Source organism: Pleurodeles waltl, chromosome 3_2, assembly GCF_031143425.1.
Source record: "Pleurodeles waltl isolate 20211129_DDA chromosome 3_2, aPleWal1.hap1.20221129, whole genome shotgun sequence".
Lineage (NCBI taxonomy): Eukaryota > Metazoa > Chordata > Amphibia > Caudata > Salamandridae > Pleurodeles > Pleurodeles waltl.
In genome coordinates, this window is record NC_090441.1 from 197,436,082 (window position 1) to 197,458,151 (window position 22,070).

At 45.2% G+C, this 22,070-nt stretch overlaps 1 protein-coding gene across 2 annotated transcripts in view; it reads right to left on the minus strand.

The window, feature by feature from the left end:
• The window catches only part of SPEG (striated muscle enriched protein kinase), a 1,321,813-nt gene extending 1,304,464 nt beyond the window's left edge, over positions 1–17,349 (minus strand). For both annotated transcript variants that reach the window (XM_069227158.1, XM_069227157.1), the window contains exon 1: positions 15,773–17,349. In XM_069227158.1, the coding sequence (XP_069083259.1) occupies positions 15,773–16,184 (412 nt within the window). In that variant the 5' untranslated portion in view covers positions 16,185–17,349. The remainder of the gene's footprint in view (positions 1–15,772) is intronic.
• Positions 17,350–22,070: the final 4,721 nt, after the last annotated feature.

The following is a 22,070-nucleotide window of genomic DNA, read 5'->3' on the forward strand; positions in this document are numbered from 1 at the left end:
TCTTTTACCTTACAATTAAAAATGTGGTGTCTGCATACCTGACTAACTCTGAATAATCTCCAAGACCGGGATCCACGTGTCTTTTAGAATAAAGACATATACCCCTGTCCTGATTGGATGTATATCTGGTATTCTTTTACTTTGTACTTGGCATCACACTAATTTAGCATGTGCACAGAAGCCTAGGCCCGCTCCTAACGATATGAGGTCCAGGGCTTGCTCTGTGACCTGGAGATGTGCATTTAGAGTCCTGTCCTGTGACCTGGAGATGCACACCAAGAGTGAACAGAGGACCACTGCCCCATGATGAGCAGTGGTGTCACCACACCATGTTTTGTGATATTGTATAGTTGACAAGCTCTTTTAATCAGTGTCAGTGATTGTGTGTCCTCCTGACCCTTCTTGTGTAAAGTTCCACTATTATGTGAAATTAAAAACCGTGTTCTGAAATCTCATGTGAATGTTGAGTGCAAGTGTGTGTACAATATACATGCTAAATATACATGGTAGTAGGACTTTGGGTATGTATAAGCATGAGCGCTGAAGACAACGTGATCCATTATGGATTCTCTCAGCTTTGCAAGGCACAAGATGGAGGATGAGGGCAGTTGACCCAGGCGGAGTAACTTTACAGCATGTACTCCTGTGGACGGAGGTTGGAGTTTCAGACACTGAAGTGAGGAGGATAGAGACCGGATTACAGTGAAAAATGTCATGAAAACTTTGTAGGTAAAGGGCAGCTAATTAATTCTTCCCGAGTACTGCCATTTGATTGATGACAGTACTGGAAAATGGGATTGCAGATTCTCTTGTTTAAGGCAAGGAACTTTGCAGGTCAAATCTCTGCTTTTTGTCTCTTCCAGATGACTGTTTCAGACCGACTGAAAACAGCCAGGAGGAGAAACCTCACACTTCATTGTAATCATGTTGTGGGTGCTCCAGTATGGCTACAGCCCCTGTGCTACCTGCTGTGAGAAAAATCACTTTACAAAAAGGCTGTGCCCAAAAAGCAGCCTCAGAAGAATGGCCCATGACATCTGAAACTCTATAGGAAATATGTATAAAGGTGGCATCCAAAAAAACAAACACTTTATTCCAGTTCATGACCAAGGAAGGACGTGCTCTTCATAGTACTCAAAGCACCGCTGTGCAACCAGCGCTGTTGTGTGCTTTGCTGTCAGTCTCTTTAAAATGAGGAGACATCAACTGAAATTTGCACTTTCTGCTGAAGGTGCTGAGTGTCTGCTTAGTTCCTATAAGCCTGTCTGTTGGGAGAGGGAAGGAATCTGCCGGTCTTGCAGGAAGAGAGACTGGCCAGGAGAAGTCCAGTGTTTCTGGCCTGAGAAGCATGCAGAGAGAGCAGACTGCTCAAGAGATTAAAGCCAGAGGCGAACCATGTTGCCCTGGGTCTTCAAGTCTCTCTCTGCGGTTTTCATTGCAAACCACACTCAAAAGACATGCACCAGACTGAGGTGAGCTTCACCTGCCATGCTATGTTATAGGCCTGAGTTGGCCTGCAACTGCCTTGTCTAATTTGAAGGTATGGGAACAGTAACACCTTAGCATCTAAGTTTAATTTATGCTTCTGCCAAATGTTACTGGGGAACTAACTTAAACATGGTTGCCCCACTAAAAGAGAATACAGAGAGGAAGCGAAGGTCTAACAAATCCAGTTTGTGACGTTTATATGTCCCCAGTTACCAGCCTGACATGCTCAATTCCCAGGACATTTCCATGCAGTCGCTACGCCCTCCTGCTGTATTCTACCACCACAACCATCAACCTGGCAACATAGTGTGACCTAAGGTGAAACAAAGGACCTAGATGAACCGGCATGTGTCGAGCATTGTTCCCAATGATCTGGCATACCCATGCAGATTAGACTCTTTTGTCTTCTGTTAGGCTGCATAGCTTAGAAAATGACGTTGTCCAAATTAATGCTTGCAGAAATCAGACTATATTGTGCATTTGCTTTGTGTTTGTTAACTCAATAATACAACTGTAGGTTTTAAGAGATTATAATTCAACTAATTAATACGAATACAGGTTGTATAAATGTATTTCAAAAGATTGTATAAATTTTCTTCTACAAGAAATAACACTGATTGTACAGTATAATGATTATCTATTATCTCAGTGTTACCTACATCTGATGTTCTACTCAATACGACCCTCCAAGAATAAGCCTAGACTGTTCCATCTCATGACCCGTGAAAAGTTAAGCCTAAAAAGGAGGCACAATTCAGCCAGCATGCATCATTAACTGCTTCAGGTGCCTCAAGCGAAACAGGCAATACTTTGTGCTGGATTGTCCAAATGCCCAATTGCCATTTAGTGCCATAGTCTCAGGAGGTCTGACATGAAACCAATTGGAATAGCTGTGTTGTAGGTGTTTTATCCCTACATTTGTGCCAAAGAGCCCGTTGACAGATGCAACTCCATCTGTCTTTCTAAATGTACGGCAAAAGGCTCCTTTAAATCTGGATTATACACCCAGAGCTGCAGATAAGCAACTACATATATGGCAATGGGATCCAACAGATATCCTTTGATTGGCTCTCTACGACTGAGATTTCTAGAGAAGCAGTGCTTTTGTTTGATTTATATGTATGACTGGGAGCTTCCACTGAAACAAACTGGCTATAGAGCTCAGAGCTACTTTAAAGCCACTACTGCCATCCCTTTCCTATGGCTGAGGAATTCCATGGAGCTACCAGTCTCCATATCCTTATCCATATCCTTAGGTTTGACTAAAGATTGTTTGAGCATTCAACCAAAACATACAGAAAAAGTTCCCTTCAACTATTAGTTTGTGTAGACCAGCTCTCTTCAATTATCGCTTATGGAAAGAGTCATTTACATTTTAATCAGACCACAGGAGTGGTTCATTCTCAGTTTTTGCTATTGGCTTCTAGGTGTGCAGGGTCTGCTTAAGTAGTGCTTCCCACTACAGAGCATGGACGTAGAATCAAAGTGCCCAAGCACTGAAATAAAGGTATTTCCACACTTCTATTGATGTTGTGCCAAAGTTGATTTTGCATCTAAATGTCATTCCATAATTAATTAATTAAATGTTTATTTTACAGTTTTGTATAATATCTGGAAACTTGGATGTATGGATGCGCTTTACATAGTAGCAAAATAGTGATGCCTTTCTCACAAAAAACTTGAACATGACATGCAAGAAAAAGGGATGGAGGTAAGGTGAGAGGAACAGATGGAAGAAGAGAAACACAGTTTAATGAAAAGGGAGAGGATGGAAGGTAAGGAAATGAAGATCAGGGGTGAGGGAGGTTGGTAAGGAGAAAGGGTAGACAAAGACAAGGAGGGTGGGTGGTGAGCAGGAGGGGCATGGCAAGAAAAATGGGATACGGGGTACAGAACTAAGGGATCAGCCGAGAGAGAATGAACTAGAAAGAAGTATATGGGAACCATAACAGGGTGAGAAAAAAAGCAGATAAGGTAAGCAACGATGGGAAGACAGAGGGAGGCAAGAAGGGCGAGATCGGAAAGCAGGTTGTAGGTGGTAGGAAGGAGAGAAGAGGAGAAGAGCAGATGGAGATCCAAGGAGAGGGCGTGTAGCTATACAGGGGCCAGAATATAGTATAACGAGAGTAGGGTGTGAAAGAACTAATAATGACTCTACGTCAGAGATAGTTAAATGGATACAACCTAGAAAGATGAGTCTTTAGAATTCATTGGAAAGGCTGCAGGATAGGTTTGGTCACAATTTCCAAAAGGAGTTAATTCCAGAAGAGGGAGGCAACTCTGAGAAATATTGATGCAATGCTGAGAGTTTCTGAAGATAGGTATTTCAGAAGAATTATGCCTTTGTTCCTGGGGCATATTGAGCCACCGGAGATCTTGAATAATTTTGGCCAGGTTAGATGTTGCGAAGTTAGGCACACCTTTTTGAATGTAATGCTATGCTCGATGGGAAGCCACTGAAGATCGATAAGGACTGTGGCATTGTGCTGAAACATCTTAGATGAATATACGAGACTGGATGTAGCATGCAGGACAGCTTTAAGGGCTTACAGGCAGAATAGGAGGCCCCTAGCACAGAAGTGTCGCTAAAGTCAAGATGGCAGATCATTTATGAGTGGGCTGTCAATTTAAGAAAATTCAGAGATTAGATCAGTTTCGTTTTTCATCAGCTGAAATCAGGGAATTAATGTTTACTGCTTTAGCAGTTTTGTTTACATGTGATCTCAAAGACAGTCCAGCGTCCAGCATAATTCCAGAAGATGAGACAGTAGACAGTAGAAGAGAGTGGAGAAGAGAAGTCAGACATGTTTAGGTATTTCAGTTGGTCAGGGCTAGAGGACTTTTTGTATTTAGGAGACAAACATATAAATTCTGTCCTTTTTAAGGGTGAGGTTATTGTCTTTCAGCCAGGTCTTTTTGTTAAAAAATGACCTTTTTTGAGTATGTCTGAAAAAGCTGAAGTTTTCAAGTATATTTGTTTGTCATCTGCATATTGGTTGATTGCAACATTAGGTCTTGTACAAATTTCAGTTAAAGATTCAGCGTACAAGTGAAAGAGAAAAGTGGCTAGAATGCAAATGATTGCAGCTGGATCTGAGACCATGCCTCTCATCTGGACAATTTGAGAACAAATCAGGAGAAAGAAGGAGATCCAGTTGAGGACAATGTCCTTAAATTCAAAGCTGTGTTCCAGGAGGGAAAGTAATTGACAAGAGTATATGAGATCAAGCAAAACAAGGAAACAAGTGTCACCATCACCAAACATTTGGTGGATATCAATAGGTATTTTTAGTGATGCAATTTTAATTCCAAAATACTAACTCCAACTGGTGTACTGTGAGTAGGTTTTCAGCATTGATGTGCTCGGCGAGTTAAAAGGAGACACATGTGTCAATGTTTTGTCCAGCCAGGGGGGCTTGGAGATGCTGCTTATTTTGCAACTAAATGTAATTTGAGCGCTTCCACAGGTTTGCAAATGAATTTATTGGCAAATAAACGTAAATTCATATTGAAGCACACCATTTAAACCTACTTTTATAGTTTACTAGCACATTTTCTCTGTACACCGCGTGATTTTACATCTACATGTGATGCATTCTCCTGAGTATTTTGAGACAATGGTCACTTTAAACTTATGTGTGTCTGTGCACCTAAGTTTGATTTTTGTTACTGTATGTCGTTTTGCACCAACATTTGTCTACGCCTTCCAGTTGATGATGCACTAAGGGTGCTTTTCCACTTGCAAGTTATTTTTCACCTAAACAAGTTTTTACACCTAAATTCTTTTTGCATCTAATAGTATCTCCATACAACGGCTGATGTTGCACAAAGCGTGATTTTCGACCTACATTTGATTTCTCATCCAAAAGAGACCATGTACCTAAAAGTGATAACGAACCTAAGTATGATTTTTGCTCCTACAAATATTGTTAAACTACCTAAATGTGACTGTGCATCTAAAAGTGACCATGTACCTAAGAGTGATTATGCACCGAAATATTATTTTTGCTGAGTGCAGGAACCCTGAACCCAGGTTCACCGGTCGGATAATATGGTCAGTAAAATCACTTTCGGCATGAGCTGTAAGTGCCTCCCAGCCTACTCTTAAGCCCCATCTAACCCTCATCCTACAGCACACCCGGTGCAGATAATGCTCTCCACTGCCAGGTCACATCATGCTCTGCCCACTTCCATCCTCTCCACCTCTGCTCTCCCTAACCTTCTCCAATATAACAGCTGCTCATAACTATACCACCTGCATGAGATGATACAAAGTCTGCAAACCACACTCTCCAGTTCTCTCTAACAAGCCTCTTGTTCAAAGAACTGCTATCCTAACCCTGATTACACCTCCCACGACAAACCTGTTTTTGAAACGTCCAACACACACACATACACATCAATTCTAATGCTTCAAACACTCTTTGATGCACATTAACTCTAATTCACCCAACAAAACCCATATACTCTACTATTACAAATCCATTATACCTGTTAACACAACAATCTCCAAAGCCACGACACCTAAACATATCCATTATCAATCTGCGAAAGAAGCCTTAGAAGAATGACCGCCTCTCAATTCAGTGACACCTCCTACACTTCAAAGCAAGCCCCTGAAACCAAGGTATGCCATCTTTGATATAACGGCCTTATTGTCCCCATTCAAGACTGTCACTGTCACCTTGATGCTACTACAACCATCTAACCTCTAAGATACAATATCATCTTAGATAGATCAGAAAAACTGCAGTGGTTGGGGATTGCCTTTATCCTTAAAGAGACCGGTAAATGCAAGTTTATTAAATCAGTAAACTCCTAGCTTAAATGACTAACTGTGGAGATTAGAAACACAACACCTAAACCACTAAACATCTTAAACTGCACAACTTGATTATAACAATGATCAAATCACCGCATTTTGTAATCAGATTTTCCTGGAAGGTATAAACTTCAACTAGGAGATATAGAAAGCTACCTATATATCACTCAACAGATCACTGAACCTTCCCAACCCTAAGTATTCTAGAGCTGATTTTCCTAAATAAACACTAATTGGTATCTCTAACGTCACAAACTGGATTTGTTACACCTTCGCTTCCTTTCTTTGAAAATACTGACATTAAAGAACACTTCCCACAGCAGAACCAGTGAATGAAATGGTAAAATCTAGAAACCTCAGACTTTCTGGTAACATGCACTGGCACATTTTTGATAAACACAGTCTGCCTGTTGTGATCAAGCACCGCTCCACTTCCTGTCTGATTAGAAAATGTTTGTTGTTTTATCGCAAGAACTGGGATGTCTAAACAGCCCTTAACAGATAATTAAAGAAAAACATTAAGTGAACCAAACTACAGCAAAAGTAAAAGTCAAAGTCCATTGACTGGTCCTGACAGAAGGGTTCCATCTGACCCTGACTTCATTATACTGAGGCTGAAGCAACTTATATAGACCTCTATCACTTACAAAGTACAATAAATAGCCCCAGGAAAATGTCTGAACAACCAATAAGGAATCAAGGAAAGGAGAATTTCTAGGCAGAAGGGTTACCGTCCCTCAAACCCCTTCCATTGCACCCTTATTCCACCAACAACTGCCATATACTCATTCAGCAATCGGCGGAAGCTCTTGAGTGCCATACTAGCCAGCCTGTCCACATAGATAAATAGGTTCACTCCATTATTTTCTCACATCTTAGGAACTTCTCAGTTAAAGTTCTCCATGTGGTCTGATTTCCAGAATGGGAAGTTGTCAGAATGACAAGCGCATGGGGCACTAGGACCATACGCACACCGAGGGAGACCAGACAGCAGTTCCCGTCAGGAGGAGGGGCTAGAGACAACTGGCCAGCACCTTGTGAACGACGGACGTGCCTGCCTGACGGCCTGTGTGGACAGTGGAAAAGAAATAAAGTGGATACACCCTTACTGGTCTCCGTGTGTCGTCCTTTGGGCTGGGGGGCATAACAACATGGCAACTGGCGATAAGGTGGTAGGATCGCAAACCACGACGCGCTCCCTGCACTGCCCTATACAGATCCAATACAAAAGCACAACCTTGAGAGCCCCTGGTCGCACGACTTCAAATCAGCAGTAAGCACCACCGGACTGTGCCGTGCTGAACTGCTTTGCTAAGCTGAACATCCCGCATTTGATTTCCAGCTCCTTGGCTCATGTGAGATCTTGGGAGAGTGTGACTCCCACAGCGGCCATCTTAAAGTCAGCCAGAGGAGCCAATGAGCTGTATGGAAAGCCCAGCAGCCATTTTAAAGTCAGGCTCCCACAGTAATTGCGCATCCTAACCACTGTACAGAACCCCTGTGGCTATACAAACTCAGTGAGTTCACAGAATATGAAAGAAACAGCAGAAGCAAGAAATCTGGAAAATTGCAATTGTGACTCCAGCTACACATTATCAAATTACAGTCACAACTAGAGCAGTCTACAACCTTGACTGAAGAATGCAATGAAGGCGAAATCCAAGTGCAATTTTCAGGCGCCCTCTGCTGTTTGACCTTTCTGACTCTCAAATGAAAGGCGCTTGGTGGGAGAAATGGACCAGGCGCTTTGAACGCTACCTGCGCACTACCTGCAAAAATACCACAGATGAACAGACATAAGACCAGTTTCTAAACCTAGTGGGGGAATGATGTTGAGGACCTACTCGTAACCTTCCCTCCTGAAGTCAATCACTATATACAAAGGCCTGATGAAATGCATCACAGACTGTTTGGACCCCAGTGAAATGTCGACTCCGAACGCTACACGTTCAACACGGCATGCCAAGGAGCAGATAAATCCCTCGATGACTTTGCAACTTGGCTGTGCAAACTAGTTACCTACTGCAAATTTGACAAAATTTGACAATGAGGCAGCCATCAGGCTGTGCATCATCAAAGGATGTCACTCAACTGGATTCCACATGAAAATACTAAAAGAAACATATACGCTGGAGAAAATACTGACCATGGCAAGGTCACAAGTCAGGGCCTCACCCCATGCCATCCAAATGGAAAGTGGGAGAGCACGGATGATGGAACAGGCCCACCGCATGGCTGGCAGCAGCACAAGACATGACAAACCTTCACTGCTCCTGAAAGAAAAACAAGAAAGGATATGCTATCGCTGCTACCTGGAATACATGCACAACGGCGATTGTCCGGCCATGGGGCACAAATGTCGGAAATGGAACTATGACAATCACTTTGAAAGCTTCTGCGTGGGCAGGCACATGAAGACAGCCAGAGGGTGATCTGCCCGACCACAAATAACCTCGGGTCGGCACGCACATCATATGGTATCACACAATTGCAGTTCTTCCACTGACTCTGATGCCGCCAATGTACAGAAACCCAGCGAACATCTGTACCTCAGGACGGGCAACCCAGCAGAAAAACGTGCATCCAAACATGTCCAACTAGTTGATAAATGACAAGTAAAGAAGACAGCGACTGTGGATCTGCAGGTCGGAAATCACACCACATGAAATATACTCGACAGTGAAGCCACATGCAACATCATGTGCATGTCAGAGTATGAAAAAATGAAACACAAGTCTCTGCTGTTGCCTTCCACTGTTGACCTCTTTACATGGGGTACAAAACAACCTGCAGTGAACGTGGAGAAATTCATGGAGACGCTCACTTACAATGACACGTCTGTGAGAGTAGAGGTACACATTCTACAGCATAGCAATGATGTCACTGTGCAAGTGATGGGCCTCCTAGCCATGACATTTCACATATCTGGGCGTCACAACATCCTAAAAGAACACCCTGAGATCCTCAAAGGACTTGGAAAGCCAAAAGATATGCATGTCACCTTTCACATCAATTAAGCAATCGAACCAGTGGCTCAAAATCACCGCAGATTCCCTGTGCACCTCCAACCGCAGGTAGAGGAAGAATTAAAGAGTCTGCTGGCACAGGACATCATCGAGGCTGCAGACAGACCAACTCCATAGATGTTTCCCATTGTGGCTGTGCCCAAAAAAAAAACACGCAGAAAATACGAATTTGTGTTGAAATGTGCTTACCGAACATAGCTATCAAAAGAGAACAGCACCCAGGCCCTCAGCTAAATGACATGATCAGCTGCCTCACTCGGGCCTCTGAGTTCTCCAAGCTAGACTTATTCAAGGCCTACGATCAACTGGAACTAGACCCTCAGTCCCGCTACATCACCATATTTTCCACCCACCTAGGGTTATTTCGCTAAAAGTGATTAAGCTTCGGGGTATCATCAACAGCAGAAATATTTCAGGAGATGGTGAGACGAGTGATCAGGCCCGTAAAAAATAGTCTAAACTACAGTGATGACATCCTCGTATTTGGTCGCACAAATGAAGAACATGATTCGGCACTGCGGTAGGTAATCAAGCAGATAGAAACGGCTGGCCTGACACTGAACGAAGACAAATGTGAGTGGGAAAGACAGAACTTGTTTTCTTTGGACACATTTACTTCTGGAAAGGGATGCAGCTGAATCCCAGCAAAGTAGAAACACTCTGCAAATCACGACCTCCAACTGATGTAGCAGAAGTGAGGTAATTTCTGGGTTTGGTGAGTTACTGTGCTTGCTACATCAGTCTTTGCCACTTTGAGCACCCCACTTTGTGAACTGACTAAACAGGGGCAGCAATTCCTCTGGACCTTGGAATGCGATGAAGCATTCAAGGACATCTGGCATGCCGTCACAGCCGTGGATAACCTTGCATACTTTGACGTGTCCCTATGCATGGAGCTCACCGTAGACGCTAGCCCAGCGGGGTTAGAAGCCATTCTCGCACAACATAAACCCGGAAGAGACTCACCAAGACACATTGTTGCGTATGCAAGCAGGAGCCTGTCGGACGCAGAAAGCGCATACTCTCAACCAGAGAAAGAAAGCTTACAAGTGGTCTGGGCATGCAAGCGCTATCACATGTTCATGTATGAGAAGCTATTCACCATCGTGACAGACCACAAGGCACTGGTCACAATCTACGGCAATCTCAATGCAAAAATTCCATAGCACATCGAAAGGTGGGGAATACACCTCATAGACTACAACTTCAAAACAGTGCAGAAACCAGGGAAGGAGCACAACCCTGCCGACTACATGTCACGACATCCCCCACACCGGGCAACAGAAACAGCCTCCATGGCTGAGGAATACCTCAACTTTGTACTGCAACAAAATACACCCACCCACATCACGATGGAAAAACTGGCACAGGAGATAATGACCAACATCACGCTACAAACGGTCAAAACACTCATGAAGCAACAGAGGTGGAGACATGTGAACGACGGCAGCCCAGTAGGTGAAGGGGTCAGGAGGGAGGAAAGACTCACATTCAAACAGGTGCAGGAGGAACTGTCAGAAACAGAACAAGGAATACTGCTCTGAGGCACCAGGATAGTCATACCGAAGACATTTTAAAGACGGACAGTCATCCTTGCACATTGGTCTCACAGAGGCATGCTGGCAACAAAAAAACTGCTGAGAGAAAAAGTATGGTTCATGGACTTGACCGTCTGGTAGAGGTTATGATTATGAACTGTCATCTCTGTCAGATAACGGGCAGACCACCCATGCCAGAGCAACTACACCTGTCTCACCTCCCTGAGGTTGTGTGGATAACACTGGCTGTAGACTTCTATGGGCCTTTGGACACTGGTGCTACCTGCTGGTTCACATTGATGAATACTCTTCAATCAATCAATCAGTGCTTGTAAAGTGCAACTACTCATCCATTGGGGTCTCAAGGCGCTTGGGGAAGGGGAGTGTAGCGTTTACAGGTGAGGTGGCTCTTAAAAAAAGCCATGTCTTCAGTTCCTTTGTGAAGCTGAGGAGAGAGGTGGTTTGCCTGATGTGGAGAGGGAGGGTGTTTCCAGACCGTGGGTGCGAGGTAGGAGAAGGAGCGTCCGCCTGTTCTGGTTTTCCTGATGTGGGGTACTTCTGCGAGAGAGCTGGGCTGAGCGTAGGACCCTGTGGGGTACTTGGAAGTTTAGTCACTGGTTCAGGTAGGCTGGTCCGGTGTTGTGGAAGGTCTTGTATGCGTGGATGAGGATCTTGAAAGTGATTATTTTCTCTATGGGGAGCCAGTGCAGTGTACTCTTGATTCCCCGTAGTGCGCAAGGTGTCATCAACATTGGCCACTCCACTGATTCTGGATGACAATTTTCCATCTTGGGACACCCCTCTGACACTCAGGACAGACAATGGACCCCCATTCTCAGGAGAAAAAGTTTGCAGATTCATGGCATATCTGGGAGTGCATCACAGGAAGATAACACCGTTGGGGCTACAAGCAAATGACGTGGTGGAAAGGTTCATGGGTAACATAAAGAAGGCTGTCCAACAAGCAAAGCTGGTGCAGATCTCTGTCTGACAAGCACTGTGCCAAGTGCTTTGGGATTACCGCAACACCCCACACAGTTCCATAAGGAGCTGCCCATCAGAACTGGTATTGGGGAGAGCAAGCAGGGCCCATCTGCCTCAAATGGAACCCAAGCCCCATCAGAACACAGTGACATTGTCACATGTGAACAAGAAGCCAAGAGGAAAATGAAACGACAAGCTAACGCACAGCGTCATGCCACAACGTCTGGACTAAACTGGAAGACCTAGTCCTTGTACGCCAACAGCAAACTTGAAAATCAGACAATCCTTTCTCGAGCCAGCCTCTGAAAATAACCAACATCAAGGGATCAATGATCACAGCTATGGCAGGGTCTTACTCCACTTACTTCAGAGAGTTCAGAATGTCAGATGAGAATGAAGAAGAGGCACGGCCAAGTGCCAAACAGAAATCTCAGAGCAAAGACACAAGAGAGCCAAGGAAAGCAGCTCTGCCCAACGGGGAGGGCCCCTCCAGGCCGAGAACGCAAGAGAAGAAAAGGATCATGGAAAGAAGAGCTCCCACCCAGCAAGGGTGAGCTGGAAGCCCAAAAGACTGATTGAAGAACTATGATGACTGACTTGGGGAACAACAGACGAGATATTCTCTCTCCCTATCTCTATCTCTCCCTCTCTTATCTCTACGTCTCCATATATTGTTTGCTTGAGGAGAGCATAGAACACACCCAGCATCGCCAGCAAAGGCGAGTGTGGGTAATGGTTATACTGCATCAACAAAGGGGGAAGATGTTGGAACAGCGAGTGCATGGGGCACAAGGACCACACGCACACCAGGTGTAAGTGAAGTCACCGGACACCACTTCAGGTCACCAGAGACCGGACAGCAGTTCCAGTCAGGAGAAGGGGCTAGAGAGTATTGGCCAGCACCTCTTAGGCAACGGACGTGCCTGCCTGTCTGCCTGCACGGACAGTGGAAAAGAAATAAAGAAAGTGGATACACCCCTCCTGGTCTCCGTGTGTCGTCCTTTGGGATGGGAGGGGGCATAACAACACAACAGAAGTGTTGACTTTCGCTCTCTTTATAAAGGACAATTCTCAGAACCATTTTAATTATTCTGCACTTAATGCGCACACCACCAAACTGCCACCAACATCATGTAAAGCTTTTAGGACATGCAACCTTTGTTATTCCTGGATTCACTAGGCAGCTGACAGCTTCGACTAGACAACCCCTCAACAGAGCCAAGACAGATGCACTCCCTCGCAAAGGCTGAGTATCCCCTTTTGCCATTCACAACCATAAACATTAGTGAATGGGGACATCTCTCAACGCTTGACGCCTTTCAAGGCTCTTCTTTTCATTCAGAAACTTCACCAGGAATCTTCTTTGCACCCGATAACTATTCTACTACTGGTCTTCTCCTCAAGGATTTCCTGTTACTTCTCCCCCAGTTCGTTGACCAAGAGTTAAATCGTTCCTGTGGTACAATGATGACTCTTGTTACAGGAAGGTAATGCTGCTTCGATAGTGTTAGCCAGGTACAAGCTGCCCGCAATGGCAGATAATGTCACTCATTTCTGGGGCTAGCCCTCCTTACAGGAGCTTCTGGAATACACAAATGGCTGACCTCCCAGTTCTGCAGGGTGATCAGGTTACAGGCTTTGAAAACATGTTTCTCGACACAAGACCCATTTCAATTTCCTGCTTTTGGTTCAGCGGTCAGAAACAATATTTGGAAAATACAGAACCTTGAATTAAACAGCATTCACTATTCCTGCTGCCATTTTTCATGAGGCAGGAACTAAACTGAATAGTGTTAGACTCATTTCCTGACCTACCAGCCAATCAGAAGATGGTGGTAGGTCATTAAACGTCTGTTGAGTCTCAACTCAGTACAAAACTTTCAGCCATAACTTGTTAAATCTGATGCAATATGTTATAGAAGAGCCAATAACGTTCTTAAGAATTCTACTGAAGGCTTGTGAGAGCATCGGTGCAATGGTCTGTAAAAACTGGGCGAACTGTGGTGCAGTATCAGAAAGTCATTTCTGGGACAGTCTTAAGACCCATATTCATTAACGCTTAGTGCCATCACAAGGTAACGCAAAGTGACACAAAGGGACATATTTGTCTTTGCTTTCCAGCACAAAGGGCATTTTAGGGTGGGAAGGTGCCCTTTTCGCAGTGTAAAAGCCCCTTTGGGCTACTTTGCTTGCTCTGCATCATTGGGGCGTTCCATAGGCATTACATGGGCATATCAGCGCAAATGCTGATAGGTTTTACTGGACATTTAATATATCACCAGGACACAGTTATTTAGTGCGTTAATTTAAACAATGTAAGGTTCATTTGTAATCCACGATGCTCTACATCCATAGACACAAGACCAGAAGTACAACACATACTGTACTTACTATGCACGAAAGATGAGGAACAAAGGTGACACACATCTGCAACTACATCCATAGTGTTGACACAAAGCCCGATTAACTCACATATCTAACCTGAGCTTTGCACCTAAAACGTACACCTCCTGTAAGCAGGTACTTACAAAGGGCTTGTGTTCATTACCAACCTCTGATAGCTTTGCACCACTCTGTGTGAACTTTGTTTCTTGATAACAAGGGTCTTATTCATTTGCATAAAAATGGAATGACCTTTAAAGGGGCATTTACAACAAGCCACTCACTCTAAAAGAACAGTACGTTCAGGGTAGAGAACGGTAAGTGTCAAGATACTCTCTGAAATTCCAGCAGGGTAGGATCTTTCAATATGTTATTGTAGAGTAATGTGGCAAACATGGTTAAGCTGGTGTTGGGTGAATGCCACAAAATCAGATGTTCATGAAACACGCATGTGCACACACCTTTACCATGAAACACCTGTGCCATCGACATACTGTTTACACTTGAGTCATCGCTCCTGCTTCACCCATCTTAATCTGAAAATGGTTCAAGCAGCTCACGAAGGCCGGGTAATATGGTGAAGGAGATGATGCCTATACATTGTACACCCCACTGGCATGCACTCGCTTATTGTATGACCAAGTTTTCCTTGCACACAGTACCTTCCCTCACTACACGCTTTGATCAGGTCCTCTTCACCCAGATTTGTCCATGAACTCACTTGCCGACTTACTCAAATTACACAGAATACCTTAGCAGTTAAGGTCTACCTCTGGCCTCTGACCTCTCCATGAACTTGTCACTTATGCACTATTGTATGGTATATATGATCATGGCTATCCATTTGGCTCATATAATTATAGTCTCCCAGATAAATAGTTGAATGTTTCACAATTGAACAGTTTCCACTGGAATATACTGAGCAGCTCAGCAAGCCACCTCGCTGCACTGCGGAATCGGTGAAAGGGCAGGAATGCGTGAATTCCTGTCTTGCCTGTGCTGGCGCACAATGTGCGGCTTGGCGCCAACACAAGCACTTTTGCACTATGCTGCAAGTGTGTCTGCATTGTAAGCAGGATTGTTTTTGTGCAGGAAGGAACTTCTGCACAAAAACAATCCTCTGAGGCATTTTCCTCTTTCTTTGTGTGCTGCAGAAAGGTGGAATTGCGTAACTTGATAAACATAACTTAAGAGTTCCATCATTTTTGCACCCAGTTGAGTGGCACAAGTGCGACGTAACTCTTTAATAAATATGAACCTATCTCTTTGGTTAGTCACCAGATGATGGACACAAACAGACACTTTCTCTGACACCAGCTGGAACTAAACCTACAGAAAGAAAATGACGGGAAATCAAAAAAAATGACTGTCACCCTCATTGCTAATGAAAAGATCTGTGAAACAAATGTTCTCTCTCCACGAGATAAAGTATATTTGTGACTCAGAGACGCACCGTACAAATACAGGCTGCTTTAAAAAAAAAAAAAAACCAGCACTCTATTACTGCTCAGTACCGGCAAGTGTCCTCTTACCTTCCAGTTCAATGATGGCCAGGACAGCGCTGGTCATGGCCTCGCCATACTCATTCTGTGCCACGCAGGTGTACACTCCAGCATCCTCCATCTTACTCTCACGAATCCACAGTGTGCCATATTCCTGCCCGTCGAGATGGATGGGCTCATTGTTCCGGTACCAGTTAAGGGTGGGAGTGGGGCACCCAGTCACCACCACTTTGAGTCTGATGTCACAGCCAGTCCCAATGGCTGCATTCTTTAGCTTCCTCGTGAATTGAGGTGGCATGTAGGTGGTGTCATCTGGCACCACTTGGTTGTTGGTCACCCTGGCACGTTTAGGAGCCAGGCTAGGGCTTGGCGGTGCCGATCTGGGTCTCCCTGCTCCTCCTTCCCCTTTCGATAAAATCATTCTGACTTGAGCTCGGTGCATAATTGTCCTGTATGAAAATGAAACTAAGGATCCCAAAAAATATCTAAAGAAGGTTGTGATCTAAGATAATCAAAGATGTAGTGATGCCCTTGTATACCTGGATGTTACACTTGGAACCTTGGATATTATTTCACAGTGTTTTCTTGTTCCGCTTGGAGTCTAGTGTGTAATATTCCAGCACAGCCTGGTTCAAATTGTGGTCTTGGATATCTCCTCACAGCGCAGCCTGGTTCAGGTTAAAGTTTTGGATATTTTGTTCAAGTGGGCCTTGATCTGCTCGCGTTGAATGTAACATTCCAGCACCGCCTGTCTATGACTGATTGCTTGTTTAAGAGGGCTTGAAGGGTGTCCTAGAACTTTGAGGATTAAGAGGAGGTAAGGAAATCTTGTAGTCTTGGATGTTATCTTCCGGCGTGTCCTGGTTTAGCTTGCAGCCTTTGATATTTCCTCACAGCCCACACTGGTTCAGCTTGTAGTCTTGGAATTTCTTTCCATTGGCGCTGTGTACACCTTTAAATCATGGGTGGTATATTTTAGCTTCCGAGGGTTCTTCGGTGCTCTGACACCTGATGTCTTGGGTATTACCATCTGCTGGTGCCTCGTCCAGCTACAATGGCTGCGGTTTTATGAGTCACCAACATTCCCGTTTCCACTTTGCCAATCCACGAAGGACCTGCAAGTTGAAGCCTTGGAAAGAACAGCCCAGAGCTCCCTTCCAGCCTACACCCCCGCACAGCCCCTCAGCTGCACCTGACGATCGTTTGCTATGCTGCCTCTCAGTCAGCAGCACAAGCACCGTCCCAAAATAGCTTCTGTCCCGGCTGGAGCGCTCCTGGGCCTGCTTCACTCCACTGTAAGGAGCCCCGAGCTCGCCGATGACCTGGAGCAAGAGGCTGTCTTCGAAGACCTGCGGCTAGGGTTACTGCTCCGCTGGGTCCTTCTAGGTTATTCTGAAAACGCGCAGGAGCAGCAGGTGACCCCCGTGGGAGAGAGAGCGAGAAGGTGCAGGTAGGGCTCAGGTCATGGAAAGGGTGCCTGCTGTGTTGGTGAAGTAGCCTCGCTTGGGCTTGCAGGTGTCGGCATCGGCTCTGTTGCACCCAGGTTACCGGAGGGGCGCTGTTCTTGGCGGTGCCCAGGTCTCCGGCTCTTCCAACTCACTCTCTGTATCTTGCACCCTGAGATGTGCTGAACTCTCAGACCAGGCCCCACCCCCTGCGTCCTCTCCTCCCACCTCTCCTAAAGTGGCACTGGCAGCTGTCTCCCTTCTGATGTGTCACATTCCTTGGCCTTCAGAAGCCTCACCTCCCTCCCTGCTCAGAGAACGGGGCGCACTGCAGAGGTCAGCGCCTGGTGTGAGAACAGTAACCAGGGTGTGAGCTCTCCGTATCTCCGGCCTATCCTTTGTTCAAGGGAAGTCTTACGGCAGCAAAGGGGTCGATGAACTCGAGGGCCTTTCCCAGGGCCGGGAGCTCGAGAAACAGCCTATTTATTCCCTCTCAAAAGAGAAAGAATATATGGTGATGGAAACTCACAACTGGTTCACTCGTGACACAGGAACACCACACTGTATGGATTTATTTTCTATATCTTTTGAGCACACAATCCAGTAACAACGTATGGCAGGGAGGGAGGGTCAGGTATACATTGCAGTGTATATGACCGTCCTCCTCTGTAGTCACATTACTCATACCTTATCCCACCTTCCACCGGCAAACATCACTCTTCTTGAGCCCAGAAGAAACTGCTGCTCACCAGAAAGAATGCCTGGGTCATGGGTAAGAAATAAGTTACTTACCTGTAACAGTAGTTCTCCAGTATTGGAAGCTTTCATAGATTCACATGCTTGAATACTTCCCTGTCGAGATGGGAGTCTCGGTGGAATATACAATTTAGGCCTGAAAATGTACATAAACAATACATGGCCTAGGCCTCAATAGAATAACCTATCATAGTCATTTTGTAAAATAGACCCAAACTCAAATTTGAACCTTTCAGATTGCCTCACCCCTCAGAACCTCCTGTGAGGAGCTGCCTCCCTTCCCTCAGATTTTCCAAGCATAAGTGCTGAAATAAAGAAGAACACTGACAAAAGAGAGAAGGTGAGCTCCCCCGGGGAGGTAGGTGGGTCGCACGTGAATCTATGAAAGCTTCCAGTACTGGAAAAATACAGTTACAGGTAAGTAACTTATTTCTTACTCCAGTATTGGAACTTTCATAGATTCACATGCTTGAATAAGACTAGCAAGCAGCAACCAAAACATTTTCTGCATTGACAAACACTGTTCATCTCATCATAAGATATCGTTTGCATTAAAACAGGTAAATGCAAAGCAATAAAAGTTAACCCTCTGAAACATAAATGAATATGCATAACAGGTACGTTAATATTGAACAGAAAATGTGATATTATATCAGAAGCGGATGGTGGGAAAACAGCTCACCTTATCAGGAACAAATGCCTAAGGACTTCTTGACCCACCGCTGCATCTCGGAGCGCCTCAGCATCTAGTGTCGTTCTCCACGTTGCTGCTCGACAGATGTCCGGCAGTGACACCCCAGAGAAGAGCGCACAGGATGTAGAGAATGCCCTGGTAGAATGTGCATGTACCCTGGCATCCAGGGGTCGACCAGCCCTTTGATGGCAAAAGGCTATTGCGCTTGAGATCCATCTAGAAATAGTCTGTTTAGTAACAGGATGCCCTCTTCTGGGTGCACTAAATGCAACAAATAGTTGATTTGATTTCCAGATGGAGGACATTCGCTGCAGATAAAATTAAAGGCATCGTTTGACATCAAGGGAATGCAGCGATCTTTCTGCTCCAGTCTGAGGCTGTGGAAAGAAAGTCTTTAGCACCACTGACTTATTAATATGGACGTCTGATGGCACTTTGGGGATAAACTTAGGGTTTGTCCGTAGGATGACTTTATCGTCAGCAAATCTCATGAAGGGTTCCTGGATGGTAAATGCTTGGATCTCGTTTACTCGACAAGCAGATGTTAAAGCCAAGAGGAGCGCTACCTTTCAGGTGAGATACTTAATGTCTGACGTATGAATGGGCTCGAATGGCTCATTCATTAGTTGACCCAGGACTGTATTTAGCTGCCAAGCTGGAGGCGGTGCTCTGACTGGAGGAAAAGATAAGAACAGACCTTTCATGAATTGCTTGATAAGCCTATGAGACCAGAGGGATGGTCCTTTAGAAAGCCATCTATACCTGGAGATAGCAGCCAGGTGAACTGTAATAGATGCATGCGTGAGACCAGAGTGCGCCAGATGAAGAAGATAGAGTAAAACCTGCTCTGGAGCAGATGCAAGTGGGTGAATGCTATTAGGAACACACCATAAACAAAACTATTTCCATTTTAATTTGTATGTTTTACTAGTGCTATCAGCACGTGCTTTAGCTAAAATAGTTCTGCAGTTATTAGGAATATTCAAATGGCCCAACTCATTGAACTCAGGAGCCATGCACATAATCTGAGAGACTTGGGATCCAGATGCCTCACTTATCCCTGGCTGATGGTTAGTAGCTCCGGTATAGGTGCTAACCTGATGGGAGGACACGAGGACAGCAACAAAAGTTCTGTGTACCATGGTTGACGTGGCCAGGCTGGAACAATTAGGATTATCTGGCAGGGTTCCGATTTGATCTTGCTGATAACCAGCAAAAGTAGAGGTATCGGAGGAAAAGCGTAAGCATAAATCCCTAACCATGCTATCGAAAGGGAATTTCCCCACGACCCTGGTTGGTGATGCCTGCTTGCATAAAACCGGCATTTCGCATTCCGGGACGTCGCAAACAGGTCCAGATTTGGTTTTCCCCACCTGAAAAATATCGCGTCCAGCATCCTCTGATTCAGCTCCCACTCGTGGGATGATGTGCCGAGCCTGCTTAGTGAGTCTACTGTGGTGTTGCTCACTCCTGGAAGATGATCTGCTCGTATGTGCACTGAATGTTGAATGCACCAGGTCCAAACGGTTTGAGCTCCTCTGGAGAGCAGATGAGAACGATCCCTCCTTGTTTGTTGATGTAGTGCATGGTGGTCGTATTGTCCGTTCAGACAAGCACTGATAAGCCTCGGATTCTTGGCAGAAAAGCCTGCAGTGCCAGGTACACAGCTCTGAGCTCGAGAAGGTTGATGTGAAGAGTAGCATGAGAGGGGGGCCACCTACCACTCACTTGAAGATCTTGAAGACATACACCCCATCCTTCCTCCGTTGTTATCATAAATGGAGGGACCTGAGCTAAGAATCCTAAACCCTTGGAGATGTTGACCACCAATTGAGGGAGTCGACGATCCTTGCTGTTATCTATATGATGTCCCCGAAGGAACCTTGAGTCTGTTTCCACTGTTTGTCGAGCTCTTCTTGTAGAGGGCGCATCCGAAGGCGACAGTGGGGAACTAGATTGATATAGGAGGACATCATCCCCAATAACGATTTGAACTTTCGAACTGAAAGAAATTTTCTTTTCTGAATTGTATCTGCTAGGGTAACAAGTTTGATTTGTCGTTCCTCCGCTGGGAATGCCTTTGCTTGAGTCGTGTCCAGTATAGCTCCCAGGAAAACTATTCTTCTGGTAGGCTGAAGATTGGACTTGTCTCGATTGAGAGTGAGACCTAGTTGTTGGAATAGGCGTAACAAGGTCTTGAGAGAGTGGTGTAGAGAGTGGATGTCGGAAGCCTTCAGTAACCAGTCGTCCAGATATGGGAATATCTGGTGTTTGAAGCGCCTCAGATATGCTGCAACAGGGGCTAAGCATTTTGTGAAAATCTGGGGAGTGGATTTGAGTCCGAAAGGTAGCACTTTGAATTGAAAGTGCAGGCCGGCTACCATGAATCTTAAGAATTTCCTGTGTTTGGGGTGAATGGGTATGTGGAAGTAGGCATCCTGCAGATCTAGGGAAGCCATGAAATCCCCTCTGTTGAGAAGTTGCAAAACATCCTTCAATGTCAACATGCGGAAGGATTGCTTCTTTAGATATTTTTTGAGCTCCCTCAGATCTAGGATGGGTCTCCACATACAAGACTTCTTCCCGATGAGGAAGAAGCGAGAATAGAAACGGCTTCCTTTTTGAGAATAAGGCACTACCTCTATCGCCCCTTTGGATAACATGACATCTATTTCCAGAAGGAGAAGATGCAGATTTTGTTGACGTGCCCGGGAAGGCGGAGTCTCGGGGGGCATGCAAGTGAACTCTAGCAGATGACCATAAGTTATTACGTCCAGAACCCACTTGTCATTTGTGATCTGACGCCAACGTTGCAAGTGATGTGTCAAAGGAGAGGTAGCCAGCTCCTGGAGGCTGTCATTGCCTGCAGGCAGTGTCCTTAGGTTGTCTCCCCGACTTCCCTCTAGGAGGAGGTCTGTTGTATGCCGTCGCCGGAGGTTGTCTCTGATGGTATTGGGGTCTGGAAGATTGGTATTGAGAGGAATAAGTTGGGTACCTGAATGATTGGTAACCACCTCGAAAGGAAGAGTGGCTTCTACCCTTGACTCCTCAAAAGGGTGTGCCCTTATACTGCAGTGATCCTAAAGAGCTGGCAGTATCTGTGTCTGCTTTGATTGCTTGCAGAGCATCGTCCACATGTTTACCAAAAAGGTCTTGCCCATCATGAGGGAGGTCAAGGATCTTTGTTTGGACATCCGTTCTAAAATTTGTGGCTTTAAGCCACCCTTCGTGCCTTAAGATAGCTGAACCAGCCAGTAGTCGAAACCCCATAGCGGCAATGTCCAAAGCACAGTCAAAAAACCTCTGAAGACGTGCGTTGACCTTCGATGAGAATCTTTCTCGCTTCCGACTTGCTGGAATCCGGAAGATCATCGACAGAGTGCGAAATGTCCGACCATAGCTCCCTGTCAGATCTGCCCAGGAGCGCCAGGGA